General features: G+C 42.1%; 2 protein-coding genes across 2 annotated transcripts in view; both read left to right on the forward strand.

The window, feature by feature from the left end:
* The first annotated feature begins 2,009 nt into the window (after positions 1 to 2,009).
* Positions 2,010 to 8,865, forward strand: CUNH2orf78 (chromosome unknown C2orf78 homolog). Its single transcript, XM_007472349.1, is given in 6 exon segments — positions 2,010 to 2,109; positions 4,954 to 5,685; positions 6,962 to 7,326; positions 7,328 to 7,702; positions 7,704 to 7,874; positions 7,876 to 8,865. Coding segments are annotated over 6 exon segments (2,733 nt in total).
* Positions 8,866 to 19,888: 11,023 nt separating this feature from the next.
* STAMBP (STAM binding protein) overlaps positions 19,889 to 20,241 on the forward strand; it is a 35,637-nt gene continuing 35,284 nt past the window's right edge. Inside the window, exon 1 of the mRNA XM_007459384.1 lies at positions 19,889 to 19,918. The gene's annotated coding sequence lies outside the window, so the exon portion shown is untranslated. The remainder of the gene's footprint in view (positions 19,919 to 20,241) is intronic.

A 20,241-nucleotide genomic window follows, 5' to 3' on the forward strand; every position in this document is an offset into this window, starting at 1 on the left:
GGGAAAACCTTGAAAAACACTTAAAAGCTTAAGCCACATCTCTATACTACAACACCTTTCACAATTTCTTCTCAGATAAGCATCATCCCCATCAGTGAAAAAACTCATATCTCATAACAGGAAAAACAGGCCTAAAAATTAAATGTGTGTCTTTGGAGGTCCTATCTATGGGATATCTTGCTAGTACCAGAAAAGTCCCCAGAAAGATCAATCTTTTCACCCCTGAAAGCTTACCACCAAGGAAAATGACTAGATCCATAGATTTCCTCCCTCAAACCAGCTTACCTCACATATAAATCATTAGCAACTCAGCCCTGACTCACATTATCACAGTCACAAGAGTGGATGGGGAGGAAAGCACTAACCATGGGAACTAAAACAGAGGCAACCCAGGCCAAGTTGGGCTGACGGCAGATATCTGCTCCTTACAATTGGGTGCATAATGCGACTCACCGCAATGCCTTTTTCACAGACCCTTCTTAAAGTTTATCCACAAAATCCAACAGGTCAAGTTCGTTCATGATGCTTCAAGATAAACAATCGTTAAGAGAAAAACATGCAATATGTCTTACAATGTTGGAGTCCTTAAAAATATGACCAGGAAATAACCATGTAGACAAAACCAGAGCATTTAAAAAAATCTGTATTCTACAAGCATACCAGTGAATGCTATTAATAAGGTACTATGACATAAAACAAAATGAGAAATATATGTAAGACTGTTCCCTTTAGTGTACAGAATTCATGGCACCTGTGCCCTTTCACCTTATCTGCTCCCAGTTCTCCACGAATGTCCTCTTCCTTCTCTAATTATTCTCCTCTTCATTTTGCTTGGCCTTGCACCCAAGCATGCAAGACAGAGAATCCTAGAGGTTCAAGATTCTAGAGTGGCTGTTTGCAAGGGGGAGGAGATTACAGTAACTGCCACACTGTATATACTTCTGTGCAAAGAAAAAGGGACAGTATCCAGAATGTCTCTCACATACAAAAGAGCTGGATGGCAGGATACCTGTGAGGCCCAAGGAATTAGAGGTAGCAAATTGTGGGGAAAACAGTTGCAGCCAACGGCTGGAAGACGAAAGGTTTGCAACCAGCTCTGTCTCCTAGCTCTCTGGTATTTGCGTCCAACGGGCAGAGTCTATTTTGTGAAGCATCAAGCGCTGAAAAGAAGACTCCTGCTGCTGGAAGTTGACAGGAAGTAACATCCATGAGGGTAAGAATGCAAGACCAAGGCTTGTCCTACAAACAATGCCCATAATGAAAAAAAAAAAAAGAAAGCAGAAGAGAAATGTAAGTCGCAAGTCCAACCTGGCCCAGCCTAGCCCAGCCCAAGGAAGGTAGGAGTCAAGGAGACGAAACTAAAGGAGAAGAGCCTTCGACCACAACACTCTCCACAAGGTACACGCAACAAAGTTCACCCTACGCTTTAACCAACTTACAAGAAGAACTTCTTAATCTCTACTTTTTCTCCTTAAAAGTTGCTATAAGTTCACTAATTAGACAGATATGTTTTCAGAACAACTGTAATAGTTCAAACTAGATGGCTCTTTCCTTCCTAAGGATATTAATTAAATAAGATAAATATATATAGCTCTAAGTATATGATACATAAAATATAATACTCTGTAGAATATAAGTAACTGTTAGTTAATGATATTAATGAAAGTCTGTAAGAAATGTTACAATGATTTCCCTAATGTAAGAGCCTGGGGGAGGTAAATCTGTCTTCTAGGATTTCCTCCCCAGAGCTCAGAAATTTAGGTGTTGTTTTAGCTCTCCTAGACTCTCTCCACCCAACCCCACCTTCCTGTTGGGGATCGGACCTCCCTATTGGCTATCTCATACCTGTAAACTGCCTGCTTTGTGACAACATTCTCCTACCAAACCTACTACCACTTGGTAGAGTCTTGGGGTTTCCGTGGACTTGTCTGTAAATAAATTTGGATCATCACAAGTGACCGGTGACCAGTGACAAGTGACCAGTAACCAGTGACCTTTGTACTGGACACATGCGCCGTTCAGCTGCAGCCACTCAGACATCCTCTGGTGTTGTCTCCTCATCCCTTGTATCTGCAGTTGATGTTTCCTTTTCTTCTAGGACCATGTCAGGTAAGAAAAGAAACTTTTAAAATATTTTTGTTATATTTATTTTGCCCCTAAATTTACTAGTAGATTCAAAATAGCATGGAATAATGAGGGAAAGTACTGAACTAGAAGTCTGGAGACCTAATTTCAGTTTTGACTTTGGCATTTACTATCTGTATGACTTTGGACAAATCATTGACTGTCTCACAAAGCCTGATTTTTTCCTTATCTGTTACGTTAGGATACTACATTGGTTGATCACTCTGATCCCTTTCTTTTCTAATATTGAGCCTTAAATGGTACCCATGTAGAAAATGAAATCAGAGACTTCTCAAGAGTGTTTCAACAGAAACACGGAAAAGCCATGTGACATAGAAAACTAGAAATATATTCCAAGATGTTTCATCTCTAAAGGTCTCCCTCCACTAATATTTCGACTAGTTGAAAGAAAATAGGGAGAGAGGATGGAGAGTACTGGGCTATAGGGAGGCACAGAGTCAAACGTAAGGAAGTTTAGGATTGTTTTCATCAGCACAGGCCAACAGGAACCAAGAGACAGGAAAAAAATATAAGAATGGAGAGGAAAAGCATAGAGGAGCTCTCAAGAAAAACCTAGTTTGCAATGGCATGTTGATGGTAACCAAAGATTTTAAATTAAAGCAGAAACAGCATAGAGTGAATTCTACTCAGAGCAGGGCAAAACAAAGGTGATTGTAGCAAATCCTTACTTTAACAGACTAAGAGGAAAGTAAGGACAGAACAGGGTATCACCAGGAAAGGCAGCTTACCAGAAAAGTCATACTCAGTTTTTTTTTCTTTTATTGCCTCTCTGAATACAGTTGGCACTTGACAGTTTTGAATATAAACATTTTAGAAATATGTTTTAGAAATGATGCTTCCTATAAACAGGAAACCAAAGTGGTTATCTAGGGGTCTGTTTTTCAATGTTTTATTCTTTCTAATTTTTAAACTATGTAGACGTTTTACCAATTAAAATTTTTAAATGATATCTTCTAAATTGAATCAGAAGGACTATTTCCTTTGTGTGATATGTAGGTTCTAAGGCAAGGTTGCTTTTCATCTTTACAGTTCAGAGAGCACATTGATCAACAGCCATCGTTCGATTTTAGATCTTGGCTACCTACGAAGAAAAAGGTAAAGTCAAGCCCCACATGTCTAATTCCACATGAGGGAACTCACTGGCAGTCCAGTGGTTCGGACTCAGTGCTTTCACTGCCAGGGCCATGTGGCGTGGCAAGAAAAAAAAAAATTCCACATTTATCTAGAACAATATTGTGGAGTTCTTCTGATGTTCTTATATTTGAAAATCTTTTTTAATTGGATTCTAGTGATGATGTTTTTTTTAGGTTTTGGGATGTCATCTTCTTGGATGTTGAAGATGATTATAATCTAAGTTGTAGGATAAATACAAAAACCATCTTGATACTTATTAAGCTTCCTTTCTGCTTATTGTATATTTCTATTCTTTGAAATATATATTTCTACCAGGCTTAATACCTGTTATTGCTGGGTAAAAATATGAATGAGAACAATAATGAAATTCTTTTACACTTATTGTTTTGCTGTCTGCTTTGTACCAGTTTTCATTGAAATACTTGTCTGCATATATTGTGGCTACCTATACATTCACATTGATTGAATTTTGTTTTTTGTTATGCATTTTTACTGATATATCTTCTGTGTCTGTATGTATTGGCTAAAAATTCATTCAAAATCACATTCTATTGTGTTTTTTGGTTAATAGTATTCACTAAAATAGAGTGGGCAAAATTCACTTTCATAATATTGCATGTATGGTACAGAATGTCATTTGTTAGTAAATTCATTATGCTTTGATACTTGCCACGTACCCAAGTTTTCATTAATATCTATGTATTTCTTTTTCATTATGTAATATGTTTTTCATGATTTTTCTTTGTCTTTCTAGGACTTATTGTATCTTCCTCCATATAAATCATACGCAATATATCAGTTTATTCATGTATTAATTATTACTGATATTATTATTGGTGGTGGTGTTATAACCACTTAACAGATGAGTAACCTGAAGTAAACAGATAACTTTTTTCTTTCCAAAATCACTTAAGAAAGTCGCTTTCGGGTAATCATTTTGAGGTGGGATGAGAAACCAGGCTTGAAGAGGGTAAAAATGACTCTTTAAATTTACCAGTTGGACTGAGCTATATGTGAACTCTAGGTAATAGCGTGGGAACTGCACAAAGTGAGCACTGAAGATTACAGTGGTAATAACCGTACTGTTTTCTAATGGACAAAAAAACTGCCTACAGTATAAGTTCTATTTCTCCTGCTTTCTGGCAGTATCATGCTCAGAGTAGCATCCTGGCAAGGAAGTCAGGATACTTAGCTTCTGAAACCTGGTAAGAATACTAACATAATGAGAGAACTTGCACAAGTCAACCCGACCTCTCTGAGCCTCAGTTTCCTTCCTCATGAAATGAGACTGTGAAAATAGAAGTTCTCGAAGGACCTCCTAGTTCTAAAATGCTTCCAGTCTAGGAGACAGCATAGAAGTCCATACTGGTGCAGGCTGAAGGGAAAGATAGGGCAGGGAGAAGGTTGCTTCCAGCCTAGAGAACAATGTCTGAACCATACCACTTGGGTCTTCTGCCCATCTGTGCCCAACATGGGAGCACAGGCAGTTAATACAGAAGAGTGTAAAACTGCTCAGTCCTTACAACCATCATAATGGTCTGATTTTTGGTTTCTCAGTAAGTATTGACATTAGAGGTGTCCTGATAGCAAGAACCTTAAGATAATGCTGTTCCTCAAACATAGTGAGAAGTTATCAATCTCCCTGAGTTTTTCATTACCCTCTTGTTCTTACAGAACATTTCCAAAATCCATCTCTACTTGGAACTCGAAATTCTCTGCAGCACTCTCTTCCTGTGGTGAGCAATGCAACTTCCCTAACAGGAAGTGTCTGCAACTTCTCCAGAGTCTCTGCTCCTGCCGTCAGTTCGGCATCAGCTATTGGTACCTCCGTCCACACACTCATGTGTAGTGCCTACCTTCACCAACAGGCTAGCACAACTATGTTATCTGGAGTTACTGACCAGAGCCAGATCTCCACTTCAGCTGCTTCCTATCCGGGTGTTCTTGACTGGGACATCACAGGAAGCACTGAAAAGAATGCTTCTTCACTCGGAGACTTTACTCTGGCCATCACTGACCAGCACACGGCTGCCTCCTCCATGTTTACGGCAGCCCAGCATGATAAAACCGCAGACCCCAATAACACGGTCCCCCTATATCCATCACTTTCTGCCAGCCTTGCTCAAATTCCCAGTCAGGGGCACAGCCTGTCACTTCCCCACCAGGAAGGAAGCCAGGTGTATTACTATAACCAAGGCACATTGGGGTCTTTACTGTATGGAGAACTTGGCTCCTGCCTGCAATCCTATGGCTCTGTGTCATACACAGGAGGTAGGGCCTCTGTGCAACCAGAAGTGGTTATGGTACTAAAGGAGATTCAGCCCACAAATATCCAACCACCAGCTTCCACCTCTGGAAGCTACTACCCTGTGTATGCTCAACCCATCACAGAAACAAGTTTTCAAGGTGAGTACAAACAGCAAGAAAGTTGAACAATGAGGTCAGCATTCAAAAATGGGGTCGAATCTATAGCTGGGAAGTGGTGTACAGACAGGTAGAATTTAGATCATGAGCCTTTAATAACCACTACCTTCGCTCAGGGCTCTCTGGTTTTAGACTCTATATAAGAACACCTAGGGCTTCCCTGGTGGCACAGTGGTTAAGAATCCGCCTGCCAATGCAGGGGACATGGGTTCGAGCCCTGGTCCGGGAAGATCCCACAGGCCGTGGAGCAACTAAGCCCATGTGCCACAACTACTGAGCCTGCATTCTAGAGCCCGTGAGCCACATCTACTGAAGCCCACGCGCCTAGAGCCCATGGTCCGCAGCAAGAGAAGCCACCGCAATGAGAAGCCCGCACACCACAACCAAGAGTAGCCTCTGCTAGCTGCAACTAGAGAAGGCCCATGCACAGCAATGAAGACCCAGTGCAGCCAAACAAATACATACATAAAATAAATAAGTTAAAAAAATAAAAATAAATTAAACAAACCAAAAAAAAAGAACACCTAATACATGGGGGAAGGTGGGAGGGACACTGTAAAGGTCATCTATGCTACATGTACAAGAACCCCGAGAGCATACCAATAGGTACCACACTTTACACTGCTGTAGACGAACATTCCCCCTGTACTACCACACTGTCTCACTCCCTTCCCTGATCTACTGCTAGAGTCTCTTTGGAAGATGTTTCAGAACTCTTGTTATGATAGTGACAGTTTAACTGTCCTCACTTCCTTAATTTGTACCAGGATTTAAGACCTTGTGGTCCGAGATCCTGTCCAGAGCAAGCAGGCTAAGACTCTGTCTTTGTTTATATATTTCATCAGGAAGGGCTCTACTCTCTCTCCTAGCTCATGGTGTGAAGTGTTCTTAGCCTCTCAAGAAAGTGGGGAGAATTGAAAGGACTCTATATGAGAATGCTAGGCTTTGTAAAACATCCCGTTTTTTAAAAATTAGACTCATTTTTTAATTGATTTATAACAATCTTATGAAATACAAAGAAAGCCAAGAATCAGTGACATGAAATGATCACCAGTAAGAAGAACAGTCACCGCTTATCTTGTAGCATAGGGCACTGTCCGTGATCCTTAAGAAGAGTTACTAGAAATGCCTTGCCCATTTTGTCCCTAAACACCAACACAGCAATCATGTACCTTGAAAGGTACATGATTGCTGTGTTGGTGTTTAGGGGGAGCATCTCACTTACCAGGGACTGACTTGTACCTTGATTCTTTTGTAGGGATGGAGACTTCCCTGGTAATGAAAAATTCCCTGGGATTGCAACCTGCAAGCCAGACATCTTGTGTGACACAAACTCAAGAACTCCCCAAGTCCTGCAGGAGCAGAAATATTCAGATACTTGAGAGTAACCCACCACCTGAACTTGGGGACATTTCAGGGACAGCTGCAATCCAGAGTGCCAGTAGTCTCCTGGCCCTGCCTCCAGCTCCCAGCCAGGGACAAATAGAGAGTAAGCACTTGGAGGATATTAAAACCAAGCTTTCAAAGCCTCTGGATGCTTACCAGATCCCAAGAGAAAACCAAGAGCCTCCACTACTCCCTTTAGAAATCCCTGATATTCACCAGCTCCTGGCCTGCACTGATCCATCCCCTCAGCCAAGAGGAGCAGCCTGGTTCTGAAAATGCTGATCTGGGAAAGAACAGTCTGAGTCTTGAGGACCTAGGCACATTTGAAAATGGGATGGAATCTAGCAGTGGTTTTGCAGACATTACTACACTGGCGGAGGGTATTCACCTTCCCCAGCTCTCTAATTCTTTGAAAGATCTTGATCAATACAAAGGTCCCAACGTGATCAAAGCCAAAGACACCAGAGCCATGAAGGTGAATCAGGTGCAGGAAAAGCCAAGTGTCATAAAGGTTCCCTCTGATCAACCCAGGAAGAACAAACATAAAGCCTCTGAGCCTATCAGTCGTGCTCCCGAGGCCAAAATCCAGCCAAAGAATCCAGAGTGCCTGTTAGCGGGGAGAAGTCCTTCTATGCCATGCTGCAGTCAGTGACAGGGCTCCTGTGAACACGGCCAAGGATTCTAGAGGCAAACCTCAGAAAGCTGCATCCAGAAAGATCAGCAAAACCAAGAGCCATGGGCAGGAAAAGACCACAAGGACCAGAGGAAGGAAGAAGGCTGAAGAGAAGTAAGCAGTCAGGGAACAAAGTCAAGGCAGAAGGGGAGCCAACAACTCCCCAGATGAAGCGAAAGAAACAGCAAACTGAGCTTATCCAAGAGAGCTACAAAAAGCCTCGAACCTCCCCAGGCATGTGCATGCTGGAGTCTGTGAAGGTTTTTCATGCACTGGGGGAGAAGAATGATGAGAAAACTGGGCTCTCTTCCTGTCGGGTCTTGGGAAACTCAAGCAACCCTAAACACCCCCAGCTGCCCGGCCATGGAGGCATACCCCACGCGAGGGTAAGTAAGAGCCCTGAGAAAACTCAAGCCGAAACCCAGAAACCACACAGCAGTGCTGAAAAAGGGCGTCGATCTCCATCCCAGTATGAGCTGCCGCCTCCTGGGAAGGTCCAGTTTACGCCTCCGCCGTTTTCTGCCTGGGACAAGCCTCAGTCTCGACCGGCTCCTCGGAGGCCACAGTCTCTGGCCTCACATCGGCCTGCTGTGGCTGACTGTGGCCAGCCTGCTTCTACTAACTCAGCTCAACCTCCTGCAGTGAGTTCATCCCAGCCAGCTCCTGCCTCTTTGCCAGGTCCTGCCAAACCATCTCAGCCAGCTGTGACCAACCCAACCCAACCAGGTTGGACAGACCATACCCAGCCTAGTGTCCCTCAGTCTGCTGCTCCTAGGCCTGCACCCTACAAAACTTCATCTTGCACTTCTCTCCAGCGGGAGCCTGTTCCCCCTGCTGTGACTAAGCGCCAGTCCCCACCCAAGCTCCAAACCCCATTTCTACTCCAAGAGTTCAGCAAGCAACCAATTCCATGGAGGGAACCCAATGATCCTGAGCCAAAGCCCATCGAACAAGAGCAGAGGCCAGAGCGGGAGGCCATGAAGAGGTGGGCCCAACAACAACATGACAATACTGCCAAATACACCTCTTTGGGGAAACTGCAATTTTTCATTGAGAGGGAAAAAGAAATGGAAATTGCTGACTACTACGGATATTTAAAGTAAGAGCTGCTAGGATTGTTGGTGCCACCTTGGGGACCAGCTGTTCTTCCGTATATAGATAAGATAGGTATAAATTTATTTATATTGGTATATTTTAAAACAATAAAACTGAATAAATAAATGTAATAGAATTAATAGATGAGTAATAAACCTTTTGAATTTTCAGATGCTGCTAACTGTGGCGTGTTTTTTTGTTTTGTTTTGTTTTTGATGGGGTTGGAATCAAAGTCTGCATGAGAAAGGAAGGACTGAAAGTTGAATGGGAGAATGAAGGGAAAGGGAGGAAAGGGGTAAAAACTGAGGAAAGAGGAAGGAACTTGGCCCAGGGCTAGGAAGGCCAAAAGAGATTTATGGATTTATGAAAGGAAGCAGGAGTGAGAATGAAATGGCAGAAGTAAAAAGCAGGGTCAGAGGTCAGGGGTGAAAGAACAAAATTTGAGTAGAGTTGAAGATGATGGAAGGTGAGTCTAGGTTTACTAGGAGAAATATAAAAAGTCTCTTGGGGAGGTTGGACTTAAGTCTCACAACCACCACATAGGTATTTAAGAAAACAAGAGGTTCAGGACACATCTCTGAAAGGTTTGAGTTGCCTTATTCAGGTGTGATTATAGTCGGGGGATAGGGAAATCTACCAGAGAGGTGGCTAGGGCTCAGAGTTATCCTAGGGGCTACTGACGACAGGGGCAGAGCCAAGGGAACTGCTGCATCAGGAGGCCCACGAGTAGGGCCTAGTATGTTAATCATGATGTACTCAACACCTAAGCTCCAGGGCAGCCAATGCACTCTTCAGTTAATCCTGGCAATGACAGGCAAGGCCAGTATTCCTGTGCCACTTCACTTAGAGAGGTGCAGCAAAGGGCTGAGGTCACATCGTGTGTGCAGGTACAAGGCCTCAATTTGAGGCCCAAATGCCTCCAAAGCCCTCAGTGTTTGTAAGTGCCCGCAGGCGGCCAACCTGGCTTTCAGAGGACAGCATCCTGAGGTTACTGGTGGATGAGATCAAACTTCTGAACGGGCCTAAATATTATCTTGAGGGGCTTCTTCCATTGACCAGGGCGTGTGCCGCCTTCTGTAAACATCACCATCAACTGAAATGCATGAGAAAATCCGACGGAAGTCCACTCTCATGGGTGAGAGCCGTTGGGGCACGCACACTGGGCAGCCACTCCAACAGCCACAGGACGCAGGCGCCCAGAGGTTCATGGGCTCCCTGGGAGGCCTCGTGGGGCAGGTCGAGGGAGTGAGGATGGGAGAGAGCGGCAGGGGTGGGCGTCAAAAGGAATGCAGTGGGGAGAAGGGAGAGATGGAGACAGTGGATAGTGACCATGGGAAAACTGGCAATTTTCATTTTCAACATTAATTTTTTGAGATGTCATTCACATGCCATAACATTCACCTTCTGAAACTACAAATTCAGCGTCATTTCGTACATTCACAAGCCTATGCAACCATCACCGTCATCTAACCCATCACATTTCCATCACCCCACAAAGAAGCCCCCGTAACCATCAGCAGGACCTCTTCATCCCCTCCTCCTTCAGTCCCTGCAACCATTAATTTCCTTTCTGTTGCTATGGTTTTGCCTTTTCTGGACATTTCATGACATGACACAAATGAGACCACTGTGTGTGGCTTCTCTCACTTAGCAGAATGTTTTCAAGTTCGTCCATGTCGTAGCATGTGTCAGTGCTTCATTCCTTTTTATGACTGTATAATATTTCACATATACACCACATTTAAAAAATCCATTCATCCATTGATGGGCGTTTGGATTTGTACACTAATAATCTCCATTTATTGACAGTTTATTCTGTGCCAGGCAGCACCAGGCTAAGTTACTGACCTTATTTCACAGATAAAGAGGCTTGGAGAGTGTGAAGAGTTTGCCCAAGATTAACAGCTAGTAATTGGGGGAACTGGGGTTTGAACTCAGGTGAACTTCAGAGGTAATAGATTCACATGACAGAACATTAGAAAAGGGACACAAGGGTATTCATTGAAAAGTCACCCTTTTCCCCACGTTCCCCAGCCTCACATTTCCCTCCTCAGAGACATCGCTTCTGCCGTGCTGTGGATCCTTCCAGAGAAATATTTATACCCCAATATGTATGTATCACAATTTATTGACTAATCTGTCCCACTGATTTGAAATGTCACTTTTATGGTATAATAGATTCTTATACGTATTTGTATTACTCTTTTCAGAGCTGTCCTGACTCTTTTTTGCCTATTTTTTATGTTTGCCATTTCTCTAAAATTCTTTCTTTCTTCTTTTTGATTAAAAAAACTTTTTCCTTTTCTTGTTTGTTTCTCTTAAGGCATTATCCATTATGTTCATTCACTGGTATTATTTAATTAATTTATTAATTTATTTATTTTTGGCGGTGTCGGGTATTAGTTGCAGTACGTGGGCTCTTCGTTGCAGTGTGTGGGCTCTTCCTTGTGGCTTGGGGTCTCTCTAGTTGTGGCGCGTGGGCTCCAGAGCACGTGGGCTCAGTGGTTGTGGCGTGCGGGCTTAGTTGCCCTGCAGCATGTGGGATCTCAGTTCCCCAACCAGGGATTGAACCTGCATCCCCTGCATTGGAAGTTGGATTCTTAACCACTGGACAACCATGAAGTCCCCACTCTTGTATTATTTTAAATTTAGTCTTCATTTCTGAAATTTTTTTCTTTTATTTTGAATTCTGTCCTGAGTTCTATCATCTTACCTAATTCTGATTTATGCTGTTCTTTCATGTTTTTTTTTATTATGGTAAAATATACATAAAAGAAAATTTATTATTTCAACCATTTTCAAGTATACAATTCAGTGACATTAAATACATTCACAATGCTGTGCGACCATCACCACTATCCAAATTCAAAATACTTATGTCAAAATATTGAGCAGGACCTCAGAAAGATGGAGGCAGCAGCATAGTTTCGGAATCTCTCCAAACCCTTTCATGGAAGAAGATCAACTAAAACCAAACACCCATAGGTGGCATTTATCAGCATTTACCATTTCCAGAACTTTTTCACCATCCCAAACAGAGACTCTAGAGCCATTAAACAATAACTTCCCATTCCCTCCTCGATCCATGTTCTTTCATCTTTTCCACTGTTTTTCCTAACATCTTTTAGCCCACTTTGAAATAATAGGTTACAGTTTTGATCTGTTTTGTGGACCTGTCTTTTCCAACTTGATTTTATTGTCTGAAGAGATGCTATTCTGCTCCTTATTCTCTTTTTTCTTACACTACCTCTGTACGGGATTTGATCCCAATCCTTTTATTGATTTTTGGATGAAAAAAGTTTTAAAGCACTTTGGAAAGGAGGTGCGAGGCCATGTGGAAACGTGTTCCTCATGGCTGTTTCATCAATGCTTCACTTATACTGTTTTGGAATAACTGTTTTCCAGGAGGCATAAACCAGTGGGCTTTATCATTGGACAGAGTGCAGAGAAAGGACCCCATGAAAGCTGATCACCTTAGCAAAAATGATTTAGTTATGATTTCACCCAAGACTGGTCACAAACCAGCCTGGAAAACTCAATGAACCAGAGACAAGGTATAATGCCATCTTTCCTTCTCTCTGCCTCAGCTCTCAAGGATTGGTCACCTACATGTTATTAGTAATTATTAGTTGGTTTCTGTTCATAATTACTATCAGAAGACACAGCACTTATGGGCCTAATTACACTGCCTGGCTACGCACCATTCTTCTTCATTTTGGCTTCCTGTCCACCAGCAGGAACCTGATTTATTTTTGTTCTCCCTTCACCACAGCCCAGTAATTTCTGTGAATGACTCTCAGTCTCACCAGAATCTGTATCTCTCACTCTGCCCCAACATCCCACCCCATCACTCGCTCCCTGAAGTGTACTCTAGAAATTTAGGTAAACTGGATGTTTTACCACTGTTCACCAGCTCTTATGAAACCAGAAGAGCAGCTCTCTTACGGAATGATGGAGAACTTGTAAAGATAAAACACCAGTCTGCAGGAGAAAGGGAAGAGGAGAATGATGGAAATAGTTTCTGGAAAATTATTTTTACATTATGTTTTGTTTGTTCCTGGTAAATAAATTGAAATCCTCTAAACATTAAAAGAAAATCTAAACCACTAAATTCAATAATACAGGAATATAACTTCTTAAAAAAAAATTCTTTGGCTGCGCAGCATGTGGGATCTTAGCTCCCCAACTAGGGATTCAACCCATGTCTGCTGCATTGGAAGCACCAAATCTTAACCTCTGGACCACCAGGGAAGTCCCAGGAATATAACTTAAAGGAGAAGTTATAAACCCCTTGGTTATATGAACTGGAGATTTGTAGTAAGAAGTCATGTATTTTAAATGACTTGGAGCTTTAAAGAAAGGAAGGAAGGAAGGAAGAAAAAAGGAAAAGGGAGGTCCTTAGTGGTGCAGTGGATAAGACTCCAAGCTCCCAATGCAGGGGTCCCCGGGTTCGATCCCTGGTCAGGGGCCTAGATCTCACATGCATGCTGCAACTAAGAGTTCGCCTGCCACAACTCAGGAGCTGCAACTAAGGAGCTTGCCTGCTGCAACTAAGACCCAGCACAACCAAATAAATAAATCAATCAAAATATATATATATTAAAAAAATAAAAGGAGGTGTGATTGAGAATCACTTTTCTAACTTCACAGAATTTCTGTTTGTCTGTTTTTTTAATGTAGTATTCAAAAACACAGTGGCTTACTTTCGGAGGTTTCCTGGCTCTGCTGCCCTCCCTGACTTTTACCAAGACATTTCCCTTTGTGCCTGTTTTTCCTCCCAGAAGTTTCTCTTCTGTGTGGGTCACATCCTGGAAAGGAGCCCTGGCTGCTCAGTTTGAAGATGTAGAAGGGATAGACTGCTCCATCCCTTTAGACTATTCTGGGCCCCTTGTCCTTACTCACGTTAAAGTTTGGTAAAATCTCTCCCAGTCAGCTGCTGTTCTCATATTGACCCACAGTGCTTTCCAATGAATACCTGCTGGCATTTTGAAGGACTCCTGTCTTCATGTCCATCAGATGCTTGCTCCTGTCTGCCACTTCCTTTGGTGCAGATGCTGGGACCAGGCAGGTCTGTGTTGGTGGTGGTCTGACACACCCTCTTGTTTTAGGGTTTCTAGTTTCTCGATAAATGTTACCCACGGGCACTTGGTTTTGGTTGATCTAGTTCCATGAGAGGGTTTGGTGAGATTCAAAAGCTGTGCAACTGCCTCCATCTTTCTGAAATTCTGCTCCATCATTTTCCATAATTACTTGAAATGTGGGGCCCTGTAATTTTCAGTTTCCCGTAGCAGAGCCCCATTTACACTACCCTCGTTAGGACTCTGGGTCAAAAGAGGCTTTCTGAGTCTCCTCTGTCTGATGTCTCATGTGTGTATTTTCTCAGTCCATGTTTTGAGTAGGAAGTTAAAACACAACAACCTAAAGGGCTCATGGGTTGGGGGACATTTGGCCACCATGAGAGGTGGAATAAGCCTGTGGGCAGGAGGAAATTCTGAAGGCAGGTCCTGGTCAGGAATGTGTATCTTTTCCTTCCCTCTTTTCCTTCTCTTTTATTGACTTTTCTAAGCATGTACAAAATGGAATCTCCAATCTGCCCTCCTCCCCAGCAAAAGACATGATCCATGCCCAGTTTTCTTCATCTCAGTTCATAGTAATATCATTTTTCAGTTGCTCAGGCCAGAGACCTTCGAAATCACTTGACTCCTCTTCTTCTCTGCCAACCATGCATCAGCAAACTCTGTCTGCCTTACCTTTGAATTGTATCTGGAACTTGTGCACTTCTAAGCACTTTCCTCCATTTCCACATTAGTCCAAGCCCCCATCATTTCCTGCGCAGATTACTAGGAGAGCCTCCTGACTCAGAAGCTTCCCAAACTTTCTAGATTTACAGAGCCTTTGGTGTCTCACCTCTAGGCTAAAAGCAATACTTAACAGTCCCATTTATTAACTAGTTGGGTGCCAATAATTAATAAGCATTTATGTTTGCAGTAGGCTGGATAACGACCACACAAAGAGATCAGATCCTAATTCCTCAAACCTATAAATATTACTACCTTATTTAGAAGAAGGATCTTTGCATATGTGGTCAAATTAAGGATCTTGAGATGGGGAGGTTATCCTGGATTATCAGGGTGAGCCCTAAATGTAATCATATGCGTCTTACAAAATGGAGGCAGAAAGAGATTTGATAGAGATAGAAGAGGGAAAGGCAAAGTGATCATGGAAGCAAAGACTGGAGTGTTGCAGCCACCAGTCAAGCAATGCCAGCAACCACCAGAGGCTGGCAGAAGCAAGGAACAAAAACTCCCTCAAGAGACTCTGAAGCGAGTGTAAATCCTACTGACACCTTAATTTTGTCCCAGTGGTATTGATTTCAGACTTCTGGCCTCCAGAACTGTGAAAAAATAAATTTCTGTTTTTTAAAGCCACCAGTTGTGGTGATTTGTTAGAGCAGCCACAGGAAAAATGCTCCACTTGCACAATAATACAATGCTCCAACAACTAGGTAGACGTTTGAAAAATAATACATGTGAATTAAAAGGAAAATATTTTTATTTCACTCTGAAATAACCGCAATTACTTGCTAATGGAATGTGGGGGACTGTTGGGCACTGTACAACATCTCAAACCTTAGAATTAAATTGGATGCTGCCAGACTCATTTCCTGCTCCACACTGATCTTCAATTAGTACTTGACTTTTGTTACAACTACTGCCAAAAATCCCAGGTTCACAATCATATGACAGCATTGAAAGGAATATAGCACAACCTAATGTTGAAACTGTGAACTACCTACTAGATAGAAGCTCACATGGTATCTAACAGATGTCAAATATTGCTGTGAATCCTTCAAAAATTTTAAATATCCTGCTACAGGCTGATGAATTTATGTGGTGTCCTGGGGGGCGCCCCAGTGTACCTTGTGAACCACAGTCCTGACTGGCTTTCCTATTCCCACCCTTGCCTGCCTAAAATTTGTCAACACAGCCACTGTAATGATCCTTTCAAAACATTAGTCAGATCCTGTCCTTCTTCTGCTTGAACGCTCCCACGGCTTCTCATTTTTCTCAGTGTCAAAGCCAAGGTCCCTGCAATGGCCTATGTGGCCCTACCTACATCGGGGGTCAACAAATAAACAGCCAGACAGTAAAAATGTTAGTCTCTGTGAGCCAGATTGTTTTTGTCTCAACTATTCAACTCTGCAGTGGTAGCATGAAAGCAGCCATAGAAAATATGTAAATGAATGGGCATGGCTGTCTTCCAATAAAACTTCATTTGCAAAGACAAGTAGTTTGCTGAGCCCTGATGTACATGATCTACTGCTATGTTGCCTGTCACTCATTCCACTCCCATCACGCTCAGCCCTTGCTGGTCCTTAAATACATCAGAGAGCTCCTGGCTCAGGGCCTTTGTACTTGCTGTTCCCTGCCTGCTGTTACCTCCAAGTCTTTACTCAGTTCCAATGAGGGTTTATCTGACTACACTATCTGAAATTACAACTGCCCCCTGCACTCCTCCTTTCCTTCAGTCTGATTCCCTTTACAGAGCCCACTTCTCCAATGGTATTTAGAATCTTCTAATATACTATGTAATTACTTATTTATCACATAATTGCTTGTAATCCATCATTCCCTCACCCATCACTAGAATATAAGATCCTTGAGGGCAGGGTTGTGTTTCTTTTTGTCTGCTTTGTTGGCTAATATATGTCCAGTGCCTTGAACAGTGTTTGGCACAAAGTAGGTACTCAATAAATAGTTGTTGATTGAATAAATGAATGAATGAATGAATGTTTTTCAAGGAGTATAAATATAGCAGTATGCAATTCTTTATCTTGCAATCAAAGTTATAGTGGTTGGTCATATGGCAATATTTTTGTAAATAAATATGTAAACCAAATATAAAATGATAAAATCCCTCAACCCAAACTGTACAACTCAAATAGTCCTAAAATTTCTTTTCTCATTTAACTCTTGTTGAAATTTTCAACCTTGAGAATGGCACTCTTACCTAAAACAAAAGGCTCTCAGCTATTAGGAATAAATCATATAACTCACAGCTAACTAGCAGGTAACAAAGGAAGAAAATACGTCTAAAATAAAATTGACTGTTTATGCACAAATTTAAGCATTAATTGTAATAATACACACACATTTAAAACCTTTACAAGCATACATAAAAAACTCATTTTCCTGGGACTTCCCTGGTGGTCCACTGGTTAAGAATCTGCCTTCCAAAAAACAAAAAAGAATCTGCCTTCCAATTCAGGGGACACAGGTTCGATCCCTGGTCGGAGAACTAAGATCCCACGTGCTGTGGGGCAACTAAACCCGTGCCTCAACTACTGAGCCCACATGCTCTGGAGCCGATGCATCACAACTAGAGAAGCCTGCGCACCACAACGAAGAACCAGGGCAGCCAATAAATAAATAAATAAATATTGTGCTTGCATGATATATCTTTAAAAAACAAAACAAAACCTCATTTTCCCAACTAGATGTTTTTCTTGGTGACAGGAGACACTATTCTTCAAAACAAACTACAGGTGGAGCCCCAAACCTCAGAATCACCTCAATGTTACTAGTTTTACTGTAGCCTTCTCAAGGAACAACTTCTTCATGAGGTAATTCCAACTCCAACTGAAAAGGAACATAATTTCCATGCATTCATAATATACACATGTGTCATACATATATTTTTGTCCCCATTGCTTTGCACAGTGACCCTTAGAGATTAAACACTCATTTTCAATACAATTTTATTGGCATTGTGACATTAAAAAGTTAGTGTTATATCCTTTGCTAGGCAAAAAACAGTTGTCTAATACCTCAGGCCAACAATTTTGTGTAGAAAGTAACATAAACAAACTGATATTTTCAGAAGGAGCTTTCTTTTCCCTGATTTAGAAACCCTGGTAAGTTTAGCCAGGTTTTCAGATCAGCAGTCCCTCTTTGAATGTTGGATTTATGTGGGTGTGATAGAGGGGCTATCTGGCAGGAAAATCCTACTCAAAATCAAAATAGTAGTTCTTTCATAAGATTCAAAATTTTAAGTTAATAAAACAATGAGGCAGAAGATCTTTTTTATTATAGCAACTATTTTTAGAGTTTAAAGAAATTGTGCGTATTCTTCTGGACAGCAGTAGGACAAAGCAATTCAATTACTGGGTAATACAATCAGACTCCAAAGCAAACGGGTTTCTATTTCAGTTTTAAAGTGTTTAGTACTTGTTAAGCACACCCATTTATGAAATAGTATGTGTAGATAAATAGAAAAGTACTTGACAATTTTGCAGTGGTCAAAAGAAAGCAAATTCATTGATATTATATAGTGGTCAGGAACAAATGTATATTGATATAATATTTCTAGACAATCTTAAATATTAAACTTTGTTCTTTAGTCTACTAATATTTTTTAAAATTTATAAAGCTGAATACTATACATTGAAGCAGGGACAAATTCAAAGGTAATATTTAACAAAATTCAGACTAGAAATTGAAACAGCTTTAAATATTAAAACATTTTTTTTTTTTTTTTTTTTCCTTGCGTTATGCGGGCCTCTCACTGTTGTGGCCTCTCCCATTTGCGGAGCACAGGCTCCGGACGCGCAGGCTCAATGGCCATGGCTCACGGGCCCAGCCGCTCCGCGGCATGTGGGATCTTCCCGAAACGGGGCACGAACCCGCGTCTCCTGCATCGGCAGGCGGACTCTCAAGCACTGCGCCACCAGGGAAGCCCTAAATATTAAAACATTTAATGAATATTATGATGACCAAGAACTAATATTGCTAAACTAAAACAAATGTGCACCTGCTTCTTATGTGATGGTAACCCCATGAACAGAATCAGTTAATCCATGAAAACATAGAGAGAAATTTCTAGTAACAAGCTGATGAAGTCTTTTCTTAATGAAGCTTTGAAAGGCTTTCAGTTTGAAAAGGAAATAGTTGTAGAAGATATGCTTTTCAAATTTATGGGTAAAATTTTGTTGTAACATATGCTTAAAAAAATTAATGATTTAACCAGTATTCAAAAAAGAACATGAGGGGCTAAAGTGGTGTGCTAAAGTTTACAAAATGAAATTTACTTTTAGGTCCTATTAGTGGAAACCATTAGAATGCTTGCTCCCCAAATACTCTTCCTCTGGAAACCTTGCCACTAACAAGGATGGACCCTAACAGCCAATGAGTCTAATGTGACCTACCTCTCTGGCCACAAAGTTTTAAAACAGAACTGGACATTGAGTTTCTGAATGTGGTAATGAACAAAATTAAGGTGAAATCAAGAGCTGAGACTTGAGTAATTTCTAAAAAAATAAGGGAATGGAAATTTAGAGAAAGTAAATTTCCACATAGAGAAGACCCGAGGATATGTATTTAGCAATAAAAATAAAAGTAAAAACACAACTCATCTCCTGGTTTTCCAATGACTTAGTAGTATATATAGGGCATTGACAGACTGGTGGGATAGTGTTCAACACTCAATCAATTCTGATAAAGCTCATACAGTTTTCTCCAGAGAACTGGGACAAGGTAGCTTCTTAGGACTGACATAATCATTTAACATACCTCACAAATGTGAAGGACATGAAGGCATGGGGTAAGCATGAAAGTTTCCAGTCTAATTCCAATAAATGTATGATTTATGTAATAGATTTTATCTGATTCCATACTTTCTAAGCTTTTCTAAGGGATGTTGTGTTACAACTTGTGTAGCCTTTCACATGGTGGAATGCATCGGTGGTTAGTGCAGACATTTTAGGTTAGCGCAGACATTTACTGTGTCTGCGCTAACCTAAAAATAAAAGTTAGCTTGGTCATTGGGTCCTTTAACTATTTGTTTCCCCTTTCTTCCCCGTTGGTTTTGTTTTACCAAAGTGGCCGCCGCCCCGCTCTCTCCTCATTGGTGGGTTTTTCCGCAGGTGGCAGCTCTAGCCCCGCCTACCAGTCACCGCCCCTTGCCCTAAATTCTTGAGAATTAACCGATAGACCAGAGGGAGGGGGCGGGGTGGGCGCCGGATGTGACGTTTCCGGAAGCGCCGAGTGTCGTCCGCGGGGACAGGTGGGGAAGGGTCCCGGGAGTATGGTGGTGCCGGGCAGCTGAGCGTGGTCGGACTCTGGCGGGGAGCGGCCACCGTGAGTGTGGGGCCTGCAGCCTTCTCCTCCCCGCGACCCCTGCCCGGCCTGCCGCGCGCGAGGCCCCTGACGGCTCTGGTCCCCAGCCGGGCCCAGCGCGTCCCCTCCTACCGCACGCGAAAGACCCGAAAACCTTTGCTGATTTTGCCGGGTGTTGACAACTTGGGCTTGAGTGCCTTCAAGAAGGGGGCCTCACGCAGTTGTCAGGAGGTCCCTCTCCACCGTATATGCCCCCTTCGCTCATTCCTG

The sequence above is a fragment of the Lipotes vexillifer genome, unplaced genomic scaffold, assembly GCF_000442215.2.
Source record: "Lipotes vexillifer unplaced genomic scaffold, Lipotes_vexillifer_v1.1 scaffold51, whole genome shotgun sequence".
Taxonomy (NCBI): domain Eukaryota; kingdom Metazoa; phylum Chordata; class Mammalia; order Artiodactyla; family Lipotidae; genus Lipotes; species Lipotes vexillifer.